This window comes from Lynx rufus, unplaced genomic scaffold (genome assembly GCF_022079265.1).
Source record: "Lynx rufus isolate CCGP_SWC_20201006 ecotype Redwood Valley unplaced genomic scaffold, mLynRuf1.p SCAF_2, whole genome shotgun sequence".
Lineage (NCBI taxonomy): Eukaryota > Metazoa > Chordata > Mammalia > Carnivora > Felidae > Lynx > Lynx rufus.
The window spans coordinates 130,803,393-130,828,840 of NW_025814834.1; the positions used below are offsets into that span (position 1 = coordinate 130,803,393).

Sequence of the window (25,448 nt, forward strand, 5' to 3'; positions counted from 1 at the left end):
GGAGTCAGAAAGTAACAGTCTTGACTCGGGATGTGCTGTCCACGGCTGATAAATATGGCTTAGTTCAGTTAGGCCTTCTTAGTTTGTACACGGTGTTTGAATGGGGGTGTCTGAGTGTGTGTTTCCTATGTTAGCAGCGAATGCTCGCGTTGCGTTGGCTCCCCCTCCCGGGCGGGCACGCGCCCCGGCCGGTGGCTGGTGGCCCATCTAGAACAGCAGGGGGCTGGCTGTGCCCAGCAGCGCGGCTAGCAGCAGCAGCGCCGGGGAGCCAGGAGGGGGCGCCCCCTGGCCCGAGTCGGAGCCGCAGCTGCCCGCCTCCTCGCACCGCAGCTTCTCGCACAGGATGCCCGTGTACGCGGCCGGACACAGGCAGCGCACGTTGTTGTGGCACGTCCCTCCGTTCTGGCAGTGCAGGAGCTCGTTGTCGCAGACATTCGCTGCAGAACGAGGGGTGGGGGTGGGGCGGGGCGCGGGGAGGAGAAGCAGAATCAATTTAAGTTCATCTAGTACATCGTGTTTTTCAGCTTAAAAAAATCTCTATCGATCTTGTGCTTCCCCCCTCCCCTCCACAAACTAAGCATGTGACTCCAATTTCCAAACGAATGTAGTTCGCTGCCTTTTTTTTTTTTTTATCATATTTGTCCTTTTCGTATAGATTTTTGCTGCAATCCTGGATGGTATCATTGTCCATTTCAGGCTATCGAATACGAAGGAATGTAATACTCCTGGTTTGGCAGTATCTTCTCTTCAAAGAACTGGGACCTGTTGTGACCTCCCGGTTTTCTAAAGGGCGAGTGCCCCGTACAAGAACGCAGAGTTTTGAAGCCAGGTGAATGGAAGTTAAAATGCAAAGCAGTATTGCTGAAATGACCAAGAACCTCTAAGGGGTGGGCCATTCTCCCTGCAGGTGATTCCAGCCGCTGCATGCAGGAAGACCGAGCCAACAGGGAAGCACGAGGGGAGAGGGGACCGGTCAGGGGACAGGCAGCATGCTCCAGGCAGGCGGGCAGCCAGATCAGAAGAGAGAAAGTGGTTTTGTGGGAGGAGAGGGAGGAAGAGCGGTCATATTTGCCCCTGACAGCCCTATTAGGATATTCATTGCCTTGTAAATATGGGAAGTAGAGTCCAAGGTTACCTTGATTTCCCCGAATAGTAAAAAATGCGGTGGTGAAACCCTGATTACCAAAATTTCACTCTGTCCATCAATTAATAGAATCATTTTGAATAAATCAAGCAAGCAATTCCAGATACTGCAATTCATTCATGGTCCCTGTCATGTAATTTTCATCTCTAATAATTACTTATTTCAAAGTTCTGGTTATCCTCATTAATTCCATGTCTCCTATTCTTTTAGATAATCAAGGTTTCACTGATTTAGCAGAATGTTAAATAGGACCCAGGGAAATTAAAATAATAACAAAGAGTAAAAGAGCCAAGAACACTTCCCAGCAACATATGCTGCTTAAGCACTTAATATATAGAACCACTCTGGAGTTGGGGGTAGGGGCAGAGCAGAAAAAATAGATTTTTATAAATTATAACATTTTTCATTTTTAAAAAATGTCATGGTCAAATTTCCCCAGGGGTACCACGTGAATTAAACACAGACACACACATACACACACACACACACACACACACACACGCACTCACGCACACACTTAATATTACTATCAAGTGCAAAGTATTAAAAAAACCCAAAAACCTCCCAAGTAGTAATTCAATAGAGAATGTTGCTTGTCCATTAATCATGTTCAGCAGTCATGTCACCTTCAAAAGAAGCTTCTTACACACAAATGTGCTAATGCCCTGTGTGCAAATGAGCTGAGGAATGATGGTAGCGGACACTCACAGAGTTCATAACAAAGTGCCCTAAACAAGGCCTTCTTTTACCTTCTTCCACAGTAACTCTTTGGCAACCTCTAAGGCAGCTGCATCACTCACTGGTATAATTTTCAAATGTACCCACATTTGCTGTCTGTAAATGTCAGAAGTGACTATTAAGGCCTACCAAATCCTTGAGGCTCAAAATATTGATATACACGGTAGTGTCTCAGGGGTTCTAATGATTATTTAAGCTACCTCTCATTGGGTGGTAGAAATCTTTAATATTAGACCCAAATGATGGTATTTTATGTGTCATGGTTTAAAAAATGCCAAGATCTGTGGCTGCGAGGCAAAATCTACAAGGGTAGAATGGTTACACCCATGGTCAGAGATGGTTGTTGTTAATTTGAGAAGCATACCTAGGTTTTCAGGATTTTGTTTTGCTTACACTTCAGGAAATATCTGTTTAATTGGGGCAACATGGAATAAACAGATCCAAATAACTGTTTCCATTTAAAGTTAAAGATTCTCAGCATTTCTTGTTCCCGGCAGCAGATTGCTGAATGGGATATTTCCTTTCATTTGGGCACTGGAGGTAGGGAAATATCTGTTCCATCAATATCGATAATTGCTTGCCTTGAATAATTGAGAAGAAATCAATAGTTAATTAAATATTGCTCCCCTTAAAAAAAAAAAAGCTATTTTTCTTCTTGGACTTGAATGTAAATCAGTTGAACAGAGGTTTCTTTCTTTCTTTCTTTTTTTTCTTTTTTCAAGAAGCTGGTGATTAAGTTCAGATTCAATACCTTTCCTACATTTAAATAATCTGCTAGTTGATGTTGGGAAGTGTGAGAAATTCAATAAATATGCAAGGAAGAGATGTAACCCAGGATTCATAATACCGTGAATTGGGGATATCTATTTTTCTGTAAGAGGTAAACAGAAAAGAAATCAAACCTAGAATATATTTCATCACTTTACAATTCACTATAAGACATTTTACATTTAGTCTCCCGATTGTGCTATTCAACAAACACAGAACTTCAGCATATGAACAGCACTCTGTTGGAGTCATGTGCTAGAAGCACGTCTAAACCTAACTACAGATCTTACCTGCTCTTCATACATCTATCCTCCATCATCATGTCTTTTTGGACCAAATTTGTGATGCTTAACGAATAAACTAGGTGGTTAACAAATATCACTGAGCTCTTCTTCAGCATACGAAGCCTTGTACTGAACACCATGAAAAAGTTTTTAAAAAATATTATAAAGCGTGAACTCTGCTCTTATGGAGTTCAAGTCTGGTTGGGAAGATAAAATATGTACAAGAAGTGATCTAATATTAATTTCATTGACATGCCTTTATTGATTCCATCCATCTCAGCCAACATCTGTTGTGTGCCAGGCACCCTGCTCCATTCTATGGTTGTAACTCTACCTGCCCTAAAGAAGTTCACAGTTTGGCAGAAAACAAATAAAATGAACATACACAAGTAACTGTGAGACCAAAGAAGACTAGAAAGGAAATATTTGCAAAATGCTAGTGGAAATAATTATTTGGGGGAAGATTAGAGAAGATTAGAAAGGAGATTGTATTTAAACAATGGTGCACTCCAGGCAGATATTGGTTGGAAGAGCATTATGGATGGGGAAGCTGTGTGAGTATGGATAAGGAGACGGGAAGTGCAGAGTGCTGGTTATTAAGCAATTGTCTCTCAACTCGAACCCACCCTTCCTTCTCCAAATTGTCTCCTGGCTTCCACCAACAGGGGGCACTAAAGGCACTGGAGAAGGTGAAGAGATTTCCCTTTTCCCATTTGATGGCTCTTCCTAACATTGTTGCCCCACGATGGCCCTTCATCCCAATAGCAGCATTTGGTCCCAGTGCATAGCTTTACTCAGAACCAGCTTTATCTCACCCTTAGAAGGTCCCTGCACCAACCCAGCAGCATTCCTTCCCTAGAGGTTTGAGCTCGGCTCCAAGGGGCCCTTGCCCATGTTGCAGAGGTACTAGGAGCAGCCAGGCATTACATCTCCTCAGAGATGCAGGTTCCATGTCTGTGTGGTCTCCCCCTGTACTTCTAGTTTCTAATAACCCATCCCCTTCCCTGTAAGCCCTCTGCCTGGGAGTGGTGCTGCTCCCTGCTTACACAGTTACTATCTCTGAGTGACTTCAGGGGCTCTCATTTCTAAATTCCAAAACACCTGTTTAATGATTTCCTTTGATAAATTCTCTCTGTCAAAATGCCTAGTGTGGTTTCAGTTTCCTGACAGGAGCCTGAGTGAGAGATGCATGGGACACGCTAGTGAATGCTGAGTGGACTGCAGTGGCTGGAATGTTGGATGTGCAAAGGGAAAATGGAGACTAGAAAGGTAGGTTGTGGCCTGATGACTGTGTAAGCTCTACATAACACACAACACAGTGTTGAAATAACAGGCAATGGGGAGCCATCAAAGACCTATGACCAGGGTGGGGTTTTAAGGGGGAAATAGACAGATGAGGCTTGGCCAGAGAAAGGACAGACTGGAGGCTGACCTTTGCATGGAGCCAGCCATGCAACCCAGATGCTTCAGTACAATGGGCTTGGTCTGGTTAGAGCACTGGGGAGAGAGAAGGGGAAGATTTGGACACAGGTGATTTGAAATGGGTAATTTTCAGTATTTGGATGCATTATAATGTAATTTATTAAGAAATGTAGATTGGAGGAAGACTTCGGTCAGGGATGAAAATGCACTTTTCTTGGACCTATTGACTCTGGGAGGTCTGTAGGCTCTTCTTCAGGGGTCTTGTTATTAGTTGGAAAAATTAGTTAACCATTCAGGAGGTGGGTCATCTTGGAGATACAGGTTTGGAGCAGGAGTGATGGTGGTCATCACCAAGACCTGATCTTGGTGGAATACACAGCAAGGAGAAATGAAGGCACCAGTTGGAAAACTGAAGAATATCAGCATTTAGGCCACAGGAAGAGAATGAAAGATCATGAAGCGTTCTGAGAAGAAAAGATGTCAACAAAATGCAGTGATCATATGAGGGTATAAAATTAAGCCTAGAAGTTTTCCTGCTGTGGTTGACTCTGTCTAGGGATAAACAGACTGGCAGAGTATGAGAGGAAGGGCACTTTGAGTTGGGTGAAAGAAATTGAAAAATAAGCATTTGATTCTTGATTGAATCTGGTAAGAAGGGATTTCAGAATAATTTAAAAAAGGATTGAAGAAATTTAAAGAACTAACATTTCACCGAGGTCTTTGGTTGTCAGTCTAAAGCAGTAGTTTTCCACAGTGGATGACATTGTCTCCCTGCAGACACTTGACGATGTCTACAGATGTTTGGCTGTCACATCTCAGGGCCCGCTACCGGACAGAGGCCAGAGAGGCTGCTAAATATCCCTCAATACACAGGACAGCCCCCACAACAAGAATCTCTCTTCAATTAATGCTGATGGTAACATGATGAATTTCTGAATGGGGGTGTCAGCCAGGCAACAAGGAGGAGTTGTCTTTACACATACTGGGCAAAGGAGAATGAAGATGTCTTGGTGATTCTAGGTCACAGAGGATTGTGAGTTTGTAGGTGTGCAGCTCGGGAGTTAGAGGCAACTATAAGTACTTGAAGTTGAAATGTAAGAGTGGATTATCCTTGGAGGGGAGTAAATACAGAAGCTTGGGATCTAAGACAGACCCTTGAGTACTGTTCATAATTAAAGAGTAGGAGAGAGGAACCAAAATCCGCCTTGTCATGTAATTTGTTCTACTTTGCCCTGTTAGAAACAGTAAAATCAGAGCTTGAGGAGACTCCAGAAACTAGGCAAGTTCTAGATGAGGAAACCAAATGCAATTTAGGGAAGAACTAGAGCTAAAATCAGGTCTCTTGATTTGCAGATTACTGCTCTTTACCTAGAATAGAACATTCAGGAGAAATGCAGTAAATGGTGGTGTACAGTGTCCACCCTGTGCTCCTCAAGACAATATAATTCACCTCTGTAATCCTCAGTAGGTTGTCACTTGTATTGACCTTCATATTGTATTGTTGGCCGTTCTGCTGTCAGACCACATTGCACCTAGGTTGAGGTGTTTGTTGACAGGATCGAATCTCACATCTTCTAGACTTCTACCACATTCTAGGAGAGCCCCAAATACCAATCAGCTCAGACATAAAATATAACCAAAAATAGCAGAGGTCTGGTTTGGGAACAGCAAATATGCTGCATATGCTGCCATTTCCTCTTCCTCCATGGAGAAGACATAGCTACTTATCCACGGCACTCTCTTGCATCACACTTCCGGATTTCTTGCAACATAAGGTTTCAGGCATCCACCACCAGCTGATAGAACTGGCATGAGGATGAACAGCCATTTACAGTCCTGTCATCATCGCCATCTTGTCTGGCATGTCACTGCAGATTAAAAATCCAACCGGGGAGTTTTTGCAGTTATCACTTCCTTTACTTGGTGCCCTTCTGTGTGGATTTGTCTCAAACGAAAAACTCTGACCTTATTTTGGGAAGTATTTACATTAAACATGTTCTGATTTTTTCCTTACCACTATTGATAATCTAAGAGTGTGTGACCTCGGTAAACAGGGAAGGTTTGTTTTTCAATCCCTTTTCCAACACTTGATCCAGTATTGGATGCAAATTGCTATTTGCTAGACACCATTGTTTTTATTATGATACCTTTTATTATGATATCCTTAGATACTGGATAAGCTAATCCTTCTTTGGTAATAGTTTGGCCATATTCTGAAGGATAATTTTACAATTGATAAAAATAATTCATGTATGGTGTGTGCAATATCACACCATATAATCTATAACCCCCTGACATTTCAATATCAGGAATGCTTTCAAGTAGAGTGACCCAAATGATCTGTGGCCCTTGATAGAAAGGTTACAGTATTAATGTTACACCCGAACAGTTACACGGCTAGAAGATGAAGTGTGGAATCCTGGTGGAAAGTTTGTGGTTGGCAAGGTGTTATAATAGCTCTGATCACAGCTTCAGTAAGCAAGCTACAATGGTAGATAAATAGGCTTCCACAATTGCTATGAGTTTCTAAAAACACTCAGAATTTTCAAAGTGAAAAAACAGGAATGTGCAGCATTTCTTTCTCCCTTTTTCGCTACTTATTTTTTTCTAGCTTGAATAATGAGCCACAGGGATGTAGTTAACTATTCAATTTTTTTAAGGTTTTTTTTTTTTTTTGAGAGAGAGAGGGGGCAGGGGAGGGGTGGAGAGAGAGGGGCAGCCAGAGGATCTGAATTGGGCTCTGTGCTGACAGCAGAAAGCAATGCAGGGCTCAAACTCACAAGCCGCGAGATAATGACCTGAGCCAAAGTTGGATGCTTAACTGACTGAGCCACCCAGGCACCCCCAAATTATTCAATTCTTTAACTTTTTTGTAGGTTCCTTGTCATACACATTTCCTATTCCCAAACTGCAATCTCTTGTCAAAATGTGCATTATGAGAGTTTGATTCCTTTTCCCTCTATTAGTCCTTTCTGGAAGGAATGGAAAAGCAGACATAGAGAAGGATCCCTATGCTCAAAATGGGCAGCAGCCAGAACTTAATGCTGCTGCTTGCTCTAGTCTTCTTTTCTTTTCTGACCTGAAGGGTCACTTATTCCTGTTATGGTCATGATGATCCATTACATTACAAAAGGGAAGTTTTCTTTTCTCTGTTTGGGTCTTGTTCAAAGCTATACATTTAGGTTCACCCTGTCAGTGAGTTGCTATGTTTGAGCAATGCTGGGTCTGTATTTATAGACTTGAAAGTTTCTCTTTTTGGCTTTGTCTCAGGCACTTCAAGGGATCGATGCAATGTGTTGCCATGACAGCCTTCCTTGATGGTTGTATTAATAAAGTGACCTCTACCTTCACCACCTGAAACAAGCCCAGGATTGCCGAGGGAAAGATGTTCCAAATTGTTCCCGTCCTTTTCAAAGAAACGTCAAAGAGTGAATAACCTCTACCAAACAGGCTAATAACAAAGGCATGTGTGAAACATTCAATTCTGATTTAGACATTTGAGATTTTGTGGCAGGGAGATGAAGAGCTATGATTATGACCCATTTATTTAGCCTTGGTGGCTGTTATACTAACTTGTGAGCTGGGAGCTATAAAACTGAACCTACAGGTTAGCTCCTGGGGTATAGAAAAAACTTTGCAGACCATGGTCTAATGGGCTTTTTTTGAATTCTGCGTACTCTAACTGCATTTCCCTCCATCTCTTCTCACTTATGTCTGGCTATGACTGGTACATGTATGGTGGAGAAAACATTAAGAGACATGAAACATGAGTTTTGGTTCTGACTAGCCATCATTATGCTGTGAGGATTTGGACATATCATGAAGCCGCTTAGTGACATCTATCCATCCATCCATCCATCCATCCATCCACACATTCATCCATCCATCCATCCATCCATCCATCCGTCCATCCATCCACACATCCATCCATCCATCCATCCATCCATCCATCCACACATCCATCCATCCACACATCCATCCATCCACACATCCATCCATCCATCCACACATCCATCCAACCATCCATCCATCCATCCATCCACACATTCATCCATCCATCCATCCATCCATCCATCCGTCCATCCATCCACACATCCATCCATCCATCCATCCATCCACACATCCATCCATCCACACATCCATCCATCCATCCACACATCCATCCATCCACACATCCATCCATCCACACACCCATCCATCCACACATCCATCCATCCACACATCCATCCATCCATCCACACATCCATCCAACCAACCATCCATCCATCCATCCATCCATCCATCCATCATCCCACCAGTCACTGTTCTCGACGATGGGAACATAGCGGGAGCCAGGTGGACAATGCAGCTGCTTCTGGGGAGCTTACATTCTGATGACAGCTACAGAGTTAGGGGAAGAGCTTGACATAGGTATTTCTAAAGTTCTCTTGAACTTTATGATTTGCATGCATATTATCATGGTAAGCCTATTGTCTGAAAAGGCAAAAAGTGAGGAATTCCTCTTCTTTTTGATGAAATACGTGATGATTGTTGGATGTCTCCAGTATTAGTCCTGGTGATGACTCAGGTGGCTTTTTTTGCTTGACTGGTTTTGCTTGTCAGTCTTGTCTAGTGCAGGAATAGTTTTTCTCCTGACTTGTACTATAAGCATGAGATGGTATGAAGAGAATGAGGCAAAGAGAACTTGTGATTCAAGACTGGTCTCTGTAGTTAATGGGCTGCGTGAATTGGGGAAATCGTTTAACCTCTTTGTGGCTCTCTTTCCTCATTTCTGAAGCAAGAGTAATAACGCTTGTCCTGTTCACCCACCTCACAGTTGTTGGGACCCTCAAGATAAATTATGTGGAGGTGGTTTAAAAAAATATAAAACATAACCTAAGTATACTTTGTTAATGTTCAGTGCCTTTCCAATCCCTGCCAAGTGTTAGAAGCCCGGGTTGAAGAGTGAGCTGTTGCTCCTATCTCTGCCAGATGAGGATTTCATCACTACCTATTCAATTCAAGGCACTGAAGTGAAAAAGGAAGCAAATGTCCTCCCTCAAAGATGCATCTATGTGTCCCCTGTGGGGTGAAATGTGCAGTCCTTGAATATTTATTTATATCCAACTGTTGTGTACTCCACAACAGTTCTGTGAGTTGGCTTGGGTGCACAGTTCCCGTCTGTTCAAAGGTGACTTGTGTACTCACAATGTGCCTTCTCGGGTACTGATCAGAGTACAGAAGGTGTGTTTTCAGGGGAACAGTGAGGGTACCACCCCACAGCCCACCTTTAGCCTCTGCTTTGGTGAGGCAGGGATAGATACAGATGCAAACCAGGATCTAGACTGCAACGTGGAGGCCATCCATTGGAAACATTTTTGCCTTCCTGCTCTCAGCCTACCTTGCGTGCTGCATCTCTATCCATCTGGGGACAGTGGTGCTGGTGGCACAATGCCTGTGTGACAGCATCCAGTCTACTTGGTTTCGGTGTAATGAGGCCAAGGAGCAGAGCTGAAGGGGCCGTCGGGAACAATGTGGGAGCTGTCAGCTGGGTGCTCAGACATGTGTGGGTAATGAAGTACAGCAGGTTCTGACATCAGAGAGAAGCCGTTCTATTCATATTCATCTAATCTCAAGGCACTGATTATGGGAGTGACACTTGCTCTTGTCCAGTTCAAGGAAACACTGCTCAAAACATCATAAAAACAGCCACGTTCATTTTGAAGGGGCCTGTGTTTGCAGCTTGCAGCAACACAGCCAGCGTGAGAGAAATCACAGATGACTCCAATGCAGGAGCGAGAGGCGCTGCCCAAACACCCCCCAAGTTTTCAGCTTCTGCAACCACCCCCTCCAAAAAAACCCCTCTGCTGATGTTGAGAAAGAATTAATTCACTGAGAATCCCACAAGCCAAAGGCTGGGTATCTTTTCCCAAAGGGATCACTAATGATGTATTGAAATCCTATTTAGGTCAACACCTTCAGACACAGACACAGGCAAGGTGCTCAAAAGATCGTGCTGAGAAATCACACAGTTTCTCATCTGGTATCAGAAAACACACTTGTCTAGTTTAATAAAAAGGTGCAGCCTCTACTCTTTTGCCCGAGGTGAAAGATGGCTCCTGTTGGGAGGCTTAGTCACACACGATGCAACACACATCAGGGTCTAAACCACCATTTCAAAGGGCATGACGCTATGTCAGGAGGAAAAGCAGCACAAATGTTTATCCAGCATGATCTCCATAAGCACAGACATACACCCCTACACGTGCCCTATGTAATACAGACCTTACAAGAAGTACTAGAACAAACTGTACCAAAATGTGACCAGTGTTTATCTCTGGCTGGTGGGAGTATGGGTGATTTTAGTAATTTTAATTTTCATCTTTAGACTTTTCACTTTTTGCAAATTGTCTAGAATATATAGTCCTTTGAAAGTATTAAAAATGTTAATAAAAGGAGCTATTGTTACTTGAGAACATAAAAGGCATCTTTTACAGAGATGATAAAGGTGATTCATGTAAGAAATGATCTGTGTGACCAAATTTTGCCACATTTCAGTATTTGTGCTATTCATATATATTTCTAGTCAAACTGCTGGTTATCTTAAATGTCTCCAAAAATTATCTTGGAGTATGTTAACTAACTGGGATTTAAATAAAAACTTGAAACTACAAAAACAAATTATCTCATAAAAGAAAAAAGAGTTCCTACATAGTCCCACAATCCTAAGAAGGCCGCAAATGTTTTCACTCATGTGTGGAATTTGAGAAACTTAACGGAAGACCATGAGAGGAGGGAAGGGGAAAAAATAGTTTCAAAAGGGAGGCAAACCATAAGAGACTCTTAAATACAGAGAACAAACTGAGGGTTGTTGGGGGGAAGGGGAAAATAGGAGATGGGCGTTGAGGAGGGTACCTGTTGGGATGAGCACTGGGTGTTGTATGTAAGCGATGAATCATGGGAATCTACCCTGAAAACAAGAGCACACTGTATACACTGTATGTTAGATAACTTGACAATAAATTATATTTAAAAAAAAAAAAAAAAAAGAAGGCCCCAAGCACTGAGATTCCTTGCCTTGCCAAAGACTAAACAGTGCCAGGTATGGATGGAAGCTGTAGAACCCTTGGGGTTAAAGGGATCTGTAGCCTGAGGGCCAGCTCACTGCTAACCGGTGCAGATGATATGAAATGCATGGACATTCTTGTATTGGCAGATCACAGTGATGACTGTAACTGAATTCTCCACTACCATCCCAGTATAGGGGCTCAGAGTCCAGCTTAACTGCCCTGGAAGAAAACATATTTCATGTGCCTTGAGCCTGTGGGAGACTCTTATGGGCTCCCCTTGTATGTGTCTGCACCACATCTAACATGCTCACTGTGGTTATAAGTCAGTAATGGGCACTGTCCCTGGCACCAAACTGATGCCCGATAAATTATTTACTGAACATGTAAATACAATGTGTCTTTTGTTCTCTGCCTTTTTCTGAACAGTGGGCATATATCTATTTTAGTAGACAGACAAGTAGATTGGTAGATAGATATTGATACACATGCATATAAAGCTTATTGGCTGGAATGGGAAGTGGAGGTAACTTTCCCTTAATGGCCTCATTTTGTTTCTGGGCAGTAAGAGGTAAGACTAGCTCCTGAGCTCAAGGAGACAGAGAGAGGTAAAGCGAGACATTGAAGGTAGGGCTGGAATATTTGGTAGGGAGTAGGACAGGGAAGTAAGACAGGAAGCTAACAGGGGACACCTGGCAAAAGTGCTGAGCAGCTTTGACGTTCCAGCTCAGCCTGCATACCATGACTGGTCAGGCCTTTCCTGCTTTCCTGATGGAGAACACTAGAAGGAAAGGCATGGTGACTTATTTGGGGTTTCTTCCTTCGATGATACAGTTTATGCCTGGGGAAGGGATGGAGGGAGGTGAAGAAGCAAGAGTGGCCACCTGAGCTCAGTCATCAGAAGCACCCCTTCAATTTTCATTAGGCAAAATGGATTGGCCCTTAGTATCATCTTGGCATGTGAGTAACCGAAAGGTGGAAAAGACATGGCCCTAAAGGAAATTAGTGGCTTTCCTTTTTTTTTTTTTTATATAATTTTATTTCAATGCTTATTTATTTTTGAGAGAGAGAGACACAGTGCGAGCAGGGGAGGGTCCGAGAGAGAGGGAAACACAGAATCTGAAGCAGGATCCAGGCTCTGAGCTGTCAGCACAGAGCCCAAGGTGGGGCTTGAACTCTTGAACCGCGAGATCATGACCTGAGCTGAAGTCAGACGCCCAACCGACTGAACCACCCAGGCGCCCCTCATTTTTTTTGTTTTGTTTTGTTTTGTTTTGATTGGAAGGTGACTAGACAAATTCAGAACATAGGCTAAAAAAACATCCAGATGGAACTGTTCTATGTGGAACTAGGATGGAGGTGATACACCATCACAGGCATATGGAAGAATGCAGGTAAAAGGATTTGGTGTTCTTTGAAATGATGAGGGAATTGTGAAAGACAATCCATATAGCCTCATTCCATGCTGAAGGCAAATCTGTAAAACAGTCCACATTCTGAGGAGAAGGTAGAGCAATACTACAGTAGGCCTTTGATATTTGGCATTAAGAATCCAAGTATCTGTGACTGAGAGGAGATAATTGTGTCATTAATTCACATGCATGTTTTTTTTTTTTTGAGACAGAATTTCAATGCCTTTGAGCACTGTGTAAAGCTAAAATATAATTTGAGGTTCCTGTTTGTCAAGCTATAGCTAAATGACTCCTTAGAGACTTAATTTTTCCTATATATATTTGGCAGGAGTGTTCTAAATATGGTCTAAGCCCTCTTAGGATTTTTAAACAGCAGGGATATTTAAGTATGAAAAATAGCTACTGAAATCACACAGCAGTAACTTTTCTTAATGATTTTTTTTTTTTCCCTGAGAATCACTGTAATTCACTCTTGTCTGTTGTGGCCTTGCTGTCACCATAACCACCTCCTGACAATGTCGAACGAAGTCTTGGGAGGTGATTTTATAATTGGATGAAGCAAAGCCATTTCCCTGTTAATGCCAATGTCAAAGCAAAATGAATTGGTGTCAATAAATTCAAGGTGAGGAAAACAACATTATGGAATCAAGAGAATGTGCAGAATGATGACAGGAGTCATTTAGGGATGCCAAGCTCCAAGTAAAAATGACTGCTAATTTTCAAAAATGTACTGGCTACTGCATCAGGGACCAAACATTTAAGTGTTCTAAAGTACATTAACAAGGTTCCAAACAGACCAGGGGTTACAATTATAGATGGGTCATAAGCATATCTTTTCAATAAAGTCATTGGTGACCCATTGCAGTTCACATTGTCCTTTCCCGTTGATAAAGTCCCGAGACACCCAAAATTTGAACTGCAAAATTTAGTATTTAACTGTTTACTTTGGTTTTGTCCAAAGGCCTAGGTTCGAATACTGACATCACCACTCATGGCTGAATTTCTGAGCCTCTATTTTTTCATCTGTAACAGAGGCCATCTCATAGGGCTGTTGTGAGCATGAGAGATCATTCAGCTCAATGATTATTATTAAGAGTTTTGTAAGTGTGGGCTCTGTTCAAAGTCCTGCAATAAAAACATAGACTGGGAGAGCCACAGGAATGGTGTTTATTTTTGTAGGTCAATATATTCCTTGGATAATGTAATTTCACATAGGGTATGTTCTTGTGTCTTCTAGTTCACTTTAATCATTAATAATTTCTAGCTTCTGGGGCACCTGGGTGGCTCAGTTGGTGAAGCATCTGACTTCGGCTCAGGTCATGCTCTCACAGTTTGTGAGTTGGAGCCCCGCCTCGGGCTCTGTGCTGACAGCTCAGAGCCTGGAACCTGCTTCAGATTCTGTGTCTTCCTCTCTCTCTGCCTCTCCCCTGATCGTGCTCTGCCTCTCTCCCAAAAATAAATAAACATTAAAAAATATCTGAATAAAAAAATTGTTTCTAGCTTCTTTGGGGCTTAATAAATACCTGTTGATTTAAAAAAAATCATCTTTCCCACCTACAGTTCCTTACACAGAAAAAACAACTGCTTACCCATTGAAAAGAAGATCTATTTGCTCACTTTTCTTTAATGAAGAGAAAGAGGGACAAAGCGTGTTCTGAGGAAAATGTTTTGGTAAGACAGGGATGCTAGACTAGCTCATAAGTAACTTAAATAATTCTGTGCAACATTACTTTTACCAAACCTAAACTTCAAACATGATGCAGAAGGTAAAGTTACTCAGTTCTTTCTTAACATCCAAGAGAATCTTTTCTTAATAGGTTAATAAAAAGGTGTAGGAATGAGAACAAATCCAGAGTGGATGATTTGAAAAGGGGAAATACAGTCATTGCAGGTATAGAGAAGGACATTTTAAGTCTTCTTAAATGCATAGCTGTTGTGTCTCAGGAGAGAGGTGAGCTCGTCAGCCCGAAATCAAGAGGCTAGCAAGCGACGTGTGTGAGCTGTGCCTTCTGGGGCTTTCAGATTCAGAGGCAGAAAGAAAAAAAAATGTAGGAATTGGTTTGGATACAGTTGGGAGGCTGTGAACATTATTTAAAACACAGTGAAAAGATGTTAGCCCTCCTCTTTGAAGCAGACTAAGGCACACCCAAAGTTAGATTAAGCAGGAATGAATACGATTTGGGTGGGCTGGTTAAAGAGAAATCACACAAGAGCCTTTGAAATATACCTTGTTCTTTTTTTTAAAGTTTTTTCTTTTTATGTTTATTTATTTATATTGAGAGAGAGAGAGAGAGAGAGAGAGAGAGAGAAAGCGCATGAGCGGGGAGAGGCAGAGAGAAAGAATCCCAAGCAGACTCTGCACAGCCAGCCTGGAGCCTGATACGGGGTTGAAACTCACGAACCATGAAATCATGACCTGAACTGAAATCAAGAGTTGGACGCTTAACCGGCTGAGCCACCCAGGTGCTCTGAAAAAATCTTGTTCTAACACGTTTCATTTTCTTGGACATTTATTATTCTTTTTTTGAATATACCATAATTTTATATTAATAAGGAGTTATTCTAGACTATCAATGGGATTTTGACTGTTTTGTTCCTTGATGCATGTGTGATGCCTAGAACCATGCCTAGTACCCGACTGTATTCAGTGGATGCCTGAGTATTCTCAAGTGAATGAATACATGAATTTCATAGAAAAAAGTCATATATCATATCCATTCCTCCCTTTCTACTTCTAACCTACCTTCCCACTGTGTCTATTCTCTCTCCCCAAATCAAATGTGCAGAAGTGCTATGGCCAGATTGAACTCACAGAGCTTACATGATACCTCTCGCTCACTGGGTAATGTTGTAGTCAGAATCCTTCACAATGTGCTGGGAATCTCCCTATCGTCTGTTTTTACTCCCCAACATAAACTTTCCAATGTTGGCTAATCTACTTACTGTCCTAAACACATACATATGCACAAGACAAACAAAAATAAATTATAATTAAGATACCTTTGCATATGTCACTTTGCCAAATAATTCCACTGACCTGGCAGGATAGCTATTATTATTATTATTAATTATTAATTATTATTATCATTATTTCCATTTTATGGGAGATGCGTGGATTTTACCCAAGCCCCACCAGCAACCCAGCAGCAGAGGCAGGACTAGAACTTAGGCCTCTCTGGCCCCAAGCACCATTGGTCCATTCTGACCTCCTGTTCCTTGGCTGCCACATGCTGGCCCCTGAGTCAGAGCCTCTACTCCTGGTGTGTCCTTTCCTAAACTCACACCCATCCTTAAAAAGCCAGTTCATGGACAACCCCACCATGAAGATTTCTGCTTCAGCCTTCAGACACCAGTCCTGCCTTTGATGCCTAAGATCTAGATCTAGACATAGATCTAACTCTAACTGTAGATAGAGTTTGAACAGCCTGGATTTAAACCTTGGTTCCACCAAATACTTGCTGGATGATCTTATGAAGTCGCTCAACCAATCTTTGTTTTATTCACAACAGGGAGCTAATTTAATACCCGGTATCCACTTCATAGGACTGTTACATATGTATTAAAGGAGTTAATACATATAAGGCAGCCACCACAGTGCCTGACACACAGAAAGTCCTTCAGTAAATGCCAAGGTTTGACTCTTCAAAACTTACAATGAACACCCCATTTCCACATGCATTTCTTGTCTCCTCCGTGAAAACACATGCAATTTGAGGGTAGGGCATTGTCTTGTACCTCTTTTCTTTGTCCGCACTGAGCAGCACGGGGTGCTTTGCACAGAGTGGAAGTCTAAACATTATTTCTTGAGGGCAGTGAACATCTCTTATCTTTGTATCCTAAGCACCTATTCTACTGCCTGGCACATAACAGGAGATTCTTCTTGGTGTTTTTTTTTTTTTTTTTTTCCCTTCTCAAGCAATTCTGCATTCCTAAGATCATGTGAGAGTTAAATCACTCTTGAGAATATAACTGAAAATAATCTGGTTTCATTACTGACTCCAAATAGTAGTTTCAGCAATGTTCCTTTCCTCTGTAGTTTTTAATACCTTTTGTTTCTGTTTCTTTTAATTCTTTGGAGTGAAAGCAGCAAAGACAGGGGGGGCAGGGAAGGAGAGAGGGAAGGGTGATGCAGGGTTGGGTTGATCTGGAAGGAACCCCACACCAGAAATGTGGTGCTGGCTCTCCTTGGGGTGGGGGTGGAAGGTCTCCAGCTCTCCTTGTTTGGGAGTATGGATTGCATTTAAAGTTTAAAGCCTTCCAAAATCTTAAATTAAAACTCTAGCTCAGCTTTAGCCTCTATCCTGGCTATTTTATTCCAAGGATGAGAAGAATGAATACATCACATGTACTCCCTATAAAAAAAGTGCAGAAGGGCAAACAGGTTTTTCACTCCACAAATTCAACTTTCCGACTTCTCCTTAGGCCAAAGCCAAGACCCTGACTCCAATGAACACGTTTCTTCGCACTGGATGTGCTGCTTGGTATGCTGTGTGATCCTACGTGGGTCAATTTATCTGGCTTTATTGTCCGGGGTTCTAATTGTTTTGTACCAGTTGCTCCGTGTAGGTCTCTCAGTTAATCTAAAGTTCTTTGCTCCACTCACCCCCCTTCCTCTGGGTTCCTGCTACCTGTCACTGCTGCAGTAGACCTTTCATCTGTGTCCAGGTCACTCATTTCCATGCAATGCTTGCTTTCTACACCAGGTGCCCTTAACTAGTCACATCTTCTGAATATCACTTCAGTGTATTAGAATGTTTCAGGCAGGTATTTGACCTGTTCAATCAGGCAATTCCTTTGTGGTAATGATTGTTGGTTATAAATCTTTGTGCTTGTCAAATGCCCCTACAGTGTTTAAATGCTCTAATCTAAAGGTGCGCCTATGGCTGGCCTGGCTTCATCAAGACAAAACAGGGCAATTTATAAATAGATTGCAAAGAAAGAGAAGAATCATGAGGGTAGGGTGTGGGAAACAGAGGTTTTCTGACAATGTAATCATTTTCCCATGAGAATTCTTGGATTTTTTTTTTGTCTTGGCCTAATGCTTAAATATCTAAAAATGTCTCAATTAATATTATGGGTTGTTAGTGTGCCGTTTTAATTCATCAATTCTCTTTTGTGGGAACAAGTATAAGAAGAAACCCAAGGAAACAAAGGTACCATCAATTAAAATTGTGTCTTATTTTTTCTAGTATTACATAACTAATAAGATGAAAGCTTATGACAAAAATTCAGTCAGTAAAGAAGAATCATGCCAAAATTTCAAATAAATAAGTTTGTATGACCAAACTACATGATATAGATCTTCTTTACAATGCTAACATCAATAGATCCTTAACTATATGGCCAAAAGCAATTATGTGAGAATAATGTGAAAAGACTGAATGGCCACATGAAAAAGTAAAGGATTTCCAGTGATTTCCAGCCTTCATGAATTTATTTCCTAAGAAGCACACAACAAATTCCTGTTGACGATGGGTACTTGCCTAATGGCATTAAAGTGTGTCATCAATACGCACTAACCAGTCTGGGAATCTAGTCCAGGACATCCTTGATTGGAGACCAGTCAAGACACAAATGAAGACCTGAGCTGGCTGGCGTGGGGGGAAAACTAACTTCCTGGTTTGTCTGATGGATCTGAGAGATCGCTGGAAGTCACCTGGTATAGTTTGCCTCTAACCCACTCTTTAGGAGAAAGGGGAAAGGCTATGATGTCATACAAAGCTGGGTCACATTTTGGTTCTTCAGCTCTTCAGCTCACTAGTTGTGGGAACTTGGGAGGGCAAGTAACCTCCCAGATCCTTCCAACGTTGTAAAACAGGCACATAATGTTTTCCCAGCAGAGTTATTTCTGAGGGTGCAAATAGAGACTGCATATAAAAAGCTTACCAATAAATGGTAACTATTTTGATTACAGTGAGGTCTAAATGAGATATAATTGTCTATGAAACATCTGTCAAATAGCAAGAGCTTCTTCAATGTTAGTTCCACTTCTCCTTTTAAGAAATTGAGAAAATCTCTACACAGTCTCTCTTCCTGTTTGGTAACTTAAAAGAAAAGCACATGTTGATATGTCATTTGATGTATCATTTGGTCAGGGCGGGGGAGGGGGGGAGAGAAGGGGGTTTAGTCAAACCACGATAATAGCAAAAGCTAACATTTATTTATTGAGCATTATTGAGTGCTTTTCATGCATTAATGTATTCGATCTTTTTTAACAATCTTATAAGGTAGGTATTCTTATCCTGATAGTTTTATTGTAGATGGAGAAACAAAGACTCAGGGAAGGTAAATCATGTATCTAAAGTCACATAGGTAGTGGGTGGCCAGAGCCTGGGATCCCACACAGTTTTGGGGACTTAGTCACTTTGTCTAATCTCTAGGCATTACATTAATATGCTGGAATGCTGTGACAACTACTACTTGTGTCCCTCTGTTTCCTTCTCTACCAAACAGAAACCAGTACAGCCCAACTACAAGGCATCCAGGTGGTGAGGGCAACAGAAAACAGAAAATACAAAGCTGTGTTGCAGACCACCTCAAAATTTAGATTTAACACTGAGTTTCTCAGCAAAGGCAGGCACAGACTACAGCAGGTCGTGAATCCATCCACTTTCATTACTTGCTTTGCTGCCAATCCAGTTCACGCCACCAAAGCCTTCTGCCTAGACTACTGTGGCCTTGTTTGTTCGAAACGTGCCCTCTCTCTTTGCCCCCTCTACCATTCATTGCTCTCACTGTAGTCACAATTATTTATTATTTTTTAATTGAAACCCCCATATCATGTCACCCTACTGCCTAACATCCACTGTGCTTAGAAGAAAAGCCACACCTCTTCTCCTGGCCCTTCAGGGACAGGTGAATCTGGTGTCCAACTCCCTCTCCCACCTCATCTCAGACCCTCTTCTTCTGATTCACCGCACCACACTTTCTTCTTCCCACTTTCTGAACTGGGCAAGCTCCTTCCTGCCTTTCTGCTTTTGCAGGACGAATTTCTTCTTCCCTGGAATACTCTTCCTTCAGAACTTCCCACAGTGGGCTCTTCTTGACACTTGGGTCTCAGCCAAAGTGTTACCTTCTCAGAAAGGCCCTCGATAACCACCTGTCTAAAATGGTCTACACCCACTGTTCATTCCTTGCCTTACTTCCCATCTGCCTCCCACCAGCATATGGGCTCTGGAGAGCAGGGGCTGCGTATGTCTTCCTATTACCATACCTTCAGCACCCAGAACAGCGCCTGGCACAGCATTCATGCTCAATACATGTTCAGTGAATAAAGTGAAGGCATCTATGGCTTGTTTCACCTAGTATCCTTCCTTTAAGGACCTAAAACTATGATGGCAATACTGGATTTTGTGGAAGCTCTCCTGGCTGAGATGGATTTTAATTGCTCTCCTACTCCAGGATTAGATAAACTCTTCAGACTTTCTGGGCTTTAAGGCCCGATGATACCTCTAGAACACAATTAGCACTCCAGGCCCTCTAGAGTTACATATCATGCGATATGTCACAGCAGTGTCGTTTTATGCAGCCCCCCTCCAGCAGAATATTATGCACTTGGAAATCTGGTAGAAAATTCTCCTCAGAGAAAAGATCATTCCTCATGATGGATGAACAGTTTCCAACATCAGTTTCCACAGCTAGGCTACCTCCTAATTTCTAGTTCAGTATAAAACTGAGAGCTGAAGGATGTGGCTGCTTTCGAAAGAAAGAAAGAAAGAAAGAAAGAAAGAAAGAAAGAAAGAAAAGAAAGAAAAGAAAAGAAACAAAACTATCAAATGATTACAGCTATTATTTCCATAGAACTGCCTTTTCCCCCAGCAATATAGCTAAGATGCTAGGAATATAAATATTTGTAAGAAGTCAATATGAAACCACGGGCCATAGAGGAAATAATTTCATATCCCAAATAGGAACTATTGGATTTCTTTGTGAGATTTAATTGCCAAAGTTATTCCAAATGGTAAAATCTGTCCTGCCTGATAAATTATTATCAGCTCACCTCTTTATGAGTAACAGAGCAAAGGAGGGATGTCATGGTAAAAGAGGCTGCTAATGGCCCGAGAGTGCACTCCTGGGATGCCAGCTTGGCCCTGTGCAGGGGCACGGCTTAGTGGCATGGCACCGGGCAATGAGGCAAGCGTCATGACGAGAGCCAGGGCTAGCCATCTGTGACGCTGAGATGGGTCTCAGCCTGCACGGTCATTGTGCTGAGAACTGTGTTTTGAGGTTTTTCTCTCCTGGCAAAGCAAATTGTTTTCTACTCTCAATGTTCCAAAGACACAGAAAAGAACAAAGAGCAAAATCAGAAAAGACGAGCCACCACTATACTTGAACCCATCGATGCATCTCTGCTCCCCTGGTGTACCTCTGGCTAGCTGGGAGGCAGGGACCCTGATTTGTGGTTTTAAATCTCTCACTGTCAAATCCACAAGCAAATGATTTGCCCTGAGAGTACCTGGTTGGCTATGTCTGAAAATGCTGCTGTGAACCCTTTCCTTCAACATTCCCAAACTGTGTATTGGAACAGCTCCCTTGTGCCAAGTTCTAGGTTAGAGCGTTCCATCCCCAAAGGTGTTCTAACAAATTATCCCCTGCTGGCTTCCCACTAGCATCACTGCATAATGGGTTTTGTCAGAAGAAACTATAGGGAGGCTAAGGCCTACCCCCATCTGTAAGGAATCATTAATCTTTATTGTGAATAATTTTGCAAGACTTGACTAAATAGAAAAAAGCTCAAATTGAAAGTGTAGTTTTTTCTCTTGGCAACTTATTTTCCACTCCTGCCTTGCCTCTGTCCCCCTCCTCCTCCTCTGCCCCCATTCCTTTCCTTTTCTCAGGCTGACATCTATGTATACTGGCAAGGGTATTTGTGAATACTCTCCAACAGCAATGAATGCAGAGAATGGGATCTTCAGAAAGTGTATATTTTACTTTGCAGCTGAATGAATGGCATAACCTGAAGCTGGTAGCCTCTGTGTTCAGAAAACAACACAACACAACAGAACATGTTTGTTTTTTAAACAAAGTTTTGGGTTTTACAAAGGACATAGGCATAAAGTTATCCTAAGTTTAAGACTCAGACCAAATTTATCCAATTTCTAACTCACTCTTCTTAAACAATGTATCTTTGCAAAGTTGCCTTAAAAAAGGCAATGAACTGCTCTAACCATGTTGTCTTCAGTACAATTCAGGCAATAATAGATAGTGTGAGCCACTGCTAACTAAAAATCCAATAATGACATTTTTTTAGAGGCCAAAGAGATTAATAAAAATAATCAAACAATATGCATTGAGGATGACTTTAAAAAAACATCTTTCTGCTCAGTTGGTTAAGCATCTGACTTTGGCTCAGGTCACGAGCTCAAAGGTTGTGGGTTTGAGACCTGCATTGGGCTCTGTGCTGACAGCCAGGAGCCTTGAGCCTGCTTTGGATTCTGTGTCTCCCTCTCTCTGCCCCTCTCCCGCTCGTGTTCTGTCTCTCTCAAAAATAAATAAACATAGAAAAATTTTAAAGCAACATCCGTCCTGTTTTGATGCCTTTTGAAATTATAGAAAGTACAGCAAAATTAGGCAAAAATTGAATCATATTCCTTTGTAAGAAATAACACTTCCAATTTGAAAGTAAAGTTTACATCTAACAAATAGGATTCTATATATAGGAACATTATAGAAATTGGAATGATAAATTTGGACCACTAGTTTTTGGCATGCAAAAATGTTATGCAAGAACCCATCATATGGAAACTATAACTATAGTAATAGTAATGGTAAGATATTACAGATTTATGTTCTTTTTTTTTCCTTCCAGAGTTGTTCAAAAAGGGCTCAAAAAGGCCATCAGGCTAACTTTTCAGTAACTGTTTCATGAAGACTATTAATTTGTGAACTAACTGAATTTGGGGGTCTTTAAAAGAGGAAGCTGTGGACCCTTTGCTCATTTCTGTCCGTGTCATAAATGATACCTATGTTTTAGTGTTAAGCCAGATGGTCAATGAAGGCAGTCACCTCAGTTATAGCCAATGTAATTACCTACTTTATTTTCACTGAGAGTGAAACTTCATTGAAAATAATTTTGTCTCTCAGTTTATTTATAGTGAAAAGTGCTTTTTACCTTTTGAACTTTAAGACTACTGGGCTGACTATAATGGCTGGAGATCTCCTTTAATCGTCTCTAATGGCTTCAGAGCAGGATGAAGTTAAATTTAAAATGATATAGAGTTCTTTGGCTTCCCCCAGATTGGCAGTACCTAATTTTAGAAGGCTGCCAGTGGAGTGATAGAACAGTGGAACCAATGTGCCATCCCTATTAATCTGACTAACAGATTTAAAGTAAGGGGACTTTTTATTATACTGTGTTTTTTAATATTTGACATCAGACGCATAAGGAATAACACTCCCAAACTTCCATATGAGGACAGATTCTTGGGCTATTAGGGCAAATGAGGTCAACTTTTAAAAGGAAACTGAAACTTTTCCTTGAATATTATGAATAAAAACATACCATCCCGGGGATGGGCTCATTTTCTAATGTCACAAAGGAGTCTGGGATAGATAAAAGTCTTCAGAAAAATTTCCTTACACTACTCATAACACAAAAAGCCAAGAACTTAATGTTCTGTTTCCTTAGATATTATGGTGAAGTATTAGATTCATAATTTTCTAATACTTTAGGAAGGCGAACACATCCTCACACTACAATATCATAAGTCTATGGATATAAATAATTTATTCTGGCAGCTTATGTATGATTCAAACTGTAATATTTATAAAAGGATGTTGCAATTTTCTTGTTACAAAAAACTTAATAAAAGATAAATTATTGTTAGATAACCCCCCAAACAAAATAATCTATTTGCCTCTAAGAACATTACATGAATAGCTGATAGACACATGTATGTCATAATTAAGCATGATATTAAACAATATTCCCAAATTTTGTTAATTGAGCATAGCACATTCAAAGTAAGCATTTGAATGAGTGCTCACATCTATGTATATCTACAGCACTGAACACAGCACTGTGCACATGAATAAATGTGAAAGGTGCAAATGGAATTCAAATGCATTGCTTCCAGACTTTTCCAAATATGTGCTGCCATAAAGTATTGGATAGAGGATTTTGTACCAAAAGAACCAGAAATTCATACTGGAAAATAAACTGAGTGATAGATGTGCGGTGTTTTCTTTCCAATCTGGATGCTGCCTGCTGGCCTTTATTTCTCTCCAAGAATGCTTTTCTAATGAAGGAGAACAGCCTGGAACAATTCTAAGTGCACGCATCTAAAACGGCACAAAAAGAATTGCGCTAGCCATACAGCCTGAGGCTTGAGATTTGTATTTTCCTCAAATGATACATCTTAGATGTGCCAGTAATTAGATTTGTGATAGAACAAAAAGGAAGACATTTTGTATGCAGAATTTCTGCAGACAGATTATTAATTCATCTGTACCTTGAGTTACACAGCACACAGTACTCCAAATGTGTAAATCTGTGGACCTACAACTTAGCATTCCAGTGCGATCTTACAGAGAACAGTTGCATGCTAGAACCTCTGATAGCTAACGGTACATCAAAGCACACATGACATCCAACTGGGGGATTAAAGTCTTGCATCATCATAAGGCAACAGTATTACAATGTATAGCCAGACAAAGGTATTTGCACACCAATATGAAAACAAATGGAACCTGTAACCCTGGGGTATAGGGTTTCTTGGTTGGTACCAGATACCCTAATCTACTTTGGGCATAAGGATTAGATGAAGCGCAGCGTGGTATCTGCAGATACATCAAAGGCTATTCTAAAATCCAGTTAGGAGTCCCAGTAAGCAAACAAGGTGGGCTCCTTGGGGGGTCGACTCACTTCTGGTGGCAGCTCTCAGAAAAGTTTAGCTGATTTATTTGACCAAGGGTGATTTTATAATACCAGGGTCTTTGGGAGTAGGCATGGACCTACAGCAGATTCCAAAGCCAGTTTGGGTGAGAGAGAACTTGCTTATGCCTATTTTGTCCAAGTCTCACTCCCTCTCCTAAAGTTTGAAAGCAGGGAGGTGGATATCTTCTTGGTGTCCAAGGGGTTTCCATTTTGTTAAGCCCAGGCAGCCAAATGAGCCAATGACTTACCAGAACAGCCCATGGAGGGCATAATTCTATTGCCTTACTACGTACCGTAAGTAATCACTCACAGCCCCAAGTGATTTTAGGATTCCCTCCATTGCACTATTTCATTTCCCCTATCCTTCATTGCTCATCCTCCTTTTCATGAGATGGTTTTCAGTTTTTGAGATGACATGAGTCTCCCATCATGATGGGTCACTGTGTTCAGGCATGGGCAATATTCTTATCTCTTCTAGAAATGGGTGCATCTTTCCAAACCTGATCGGAGATTATTCCATGACAACTACCCACGTTTTCAAAAATCCCGTTTATAGCATGTGCAGCCACTATATGGAGCCATCTCCATTTCATCTCATACACACTTCCGAAAGAGATGACAGGCACAGGACACAAGAGCTGAGACAGTGTCTGCTACCAGCAGCTAATGATTTGATGATGAAGAGATTCTTGCTATTCCTTGTCTCCAGGGCAACAGAAAGAGCCTGACCATGGAGCACTGACATGACATCATGAAAGC

The 25,448-nt window shown here is 41.5% G+C and overlaps 1 protein-coding gene across 6 annotated transcripts in view; it reads right to left on the minus strand.

The window, feature by feature from the left end:
- Positions 1 to 207: 207 nt before the first annotated feature.
- The window catches only part of NTNG1 (netrin G1), a 331,599-nt gene continuing 306,358 nt past the window's right edge, over positions 208 to 25,448 (minus strand). For all 6 annotated transcript variants that reach the window (XM_047085221.1, XM_047085218.1, XM_047085216.1 and 3 more), the window contains one exon: positions 208 to 437. In XM_047085221.1, the coding sequence (XP_046941177.1) occupies positions 208 to 437 (230 nt within the window). The remainder of the gene's footprint in view (positions 438 to 25,448) is intronic.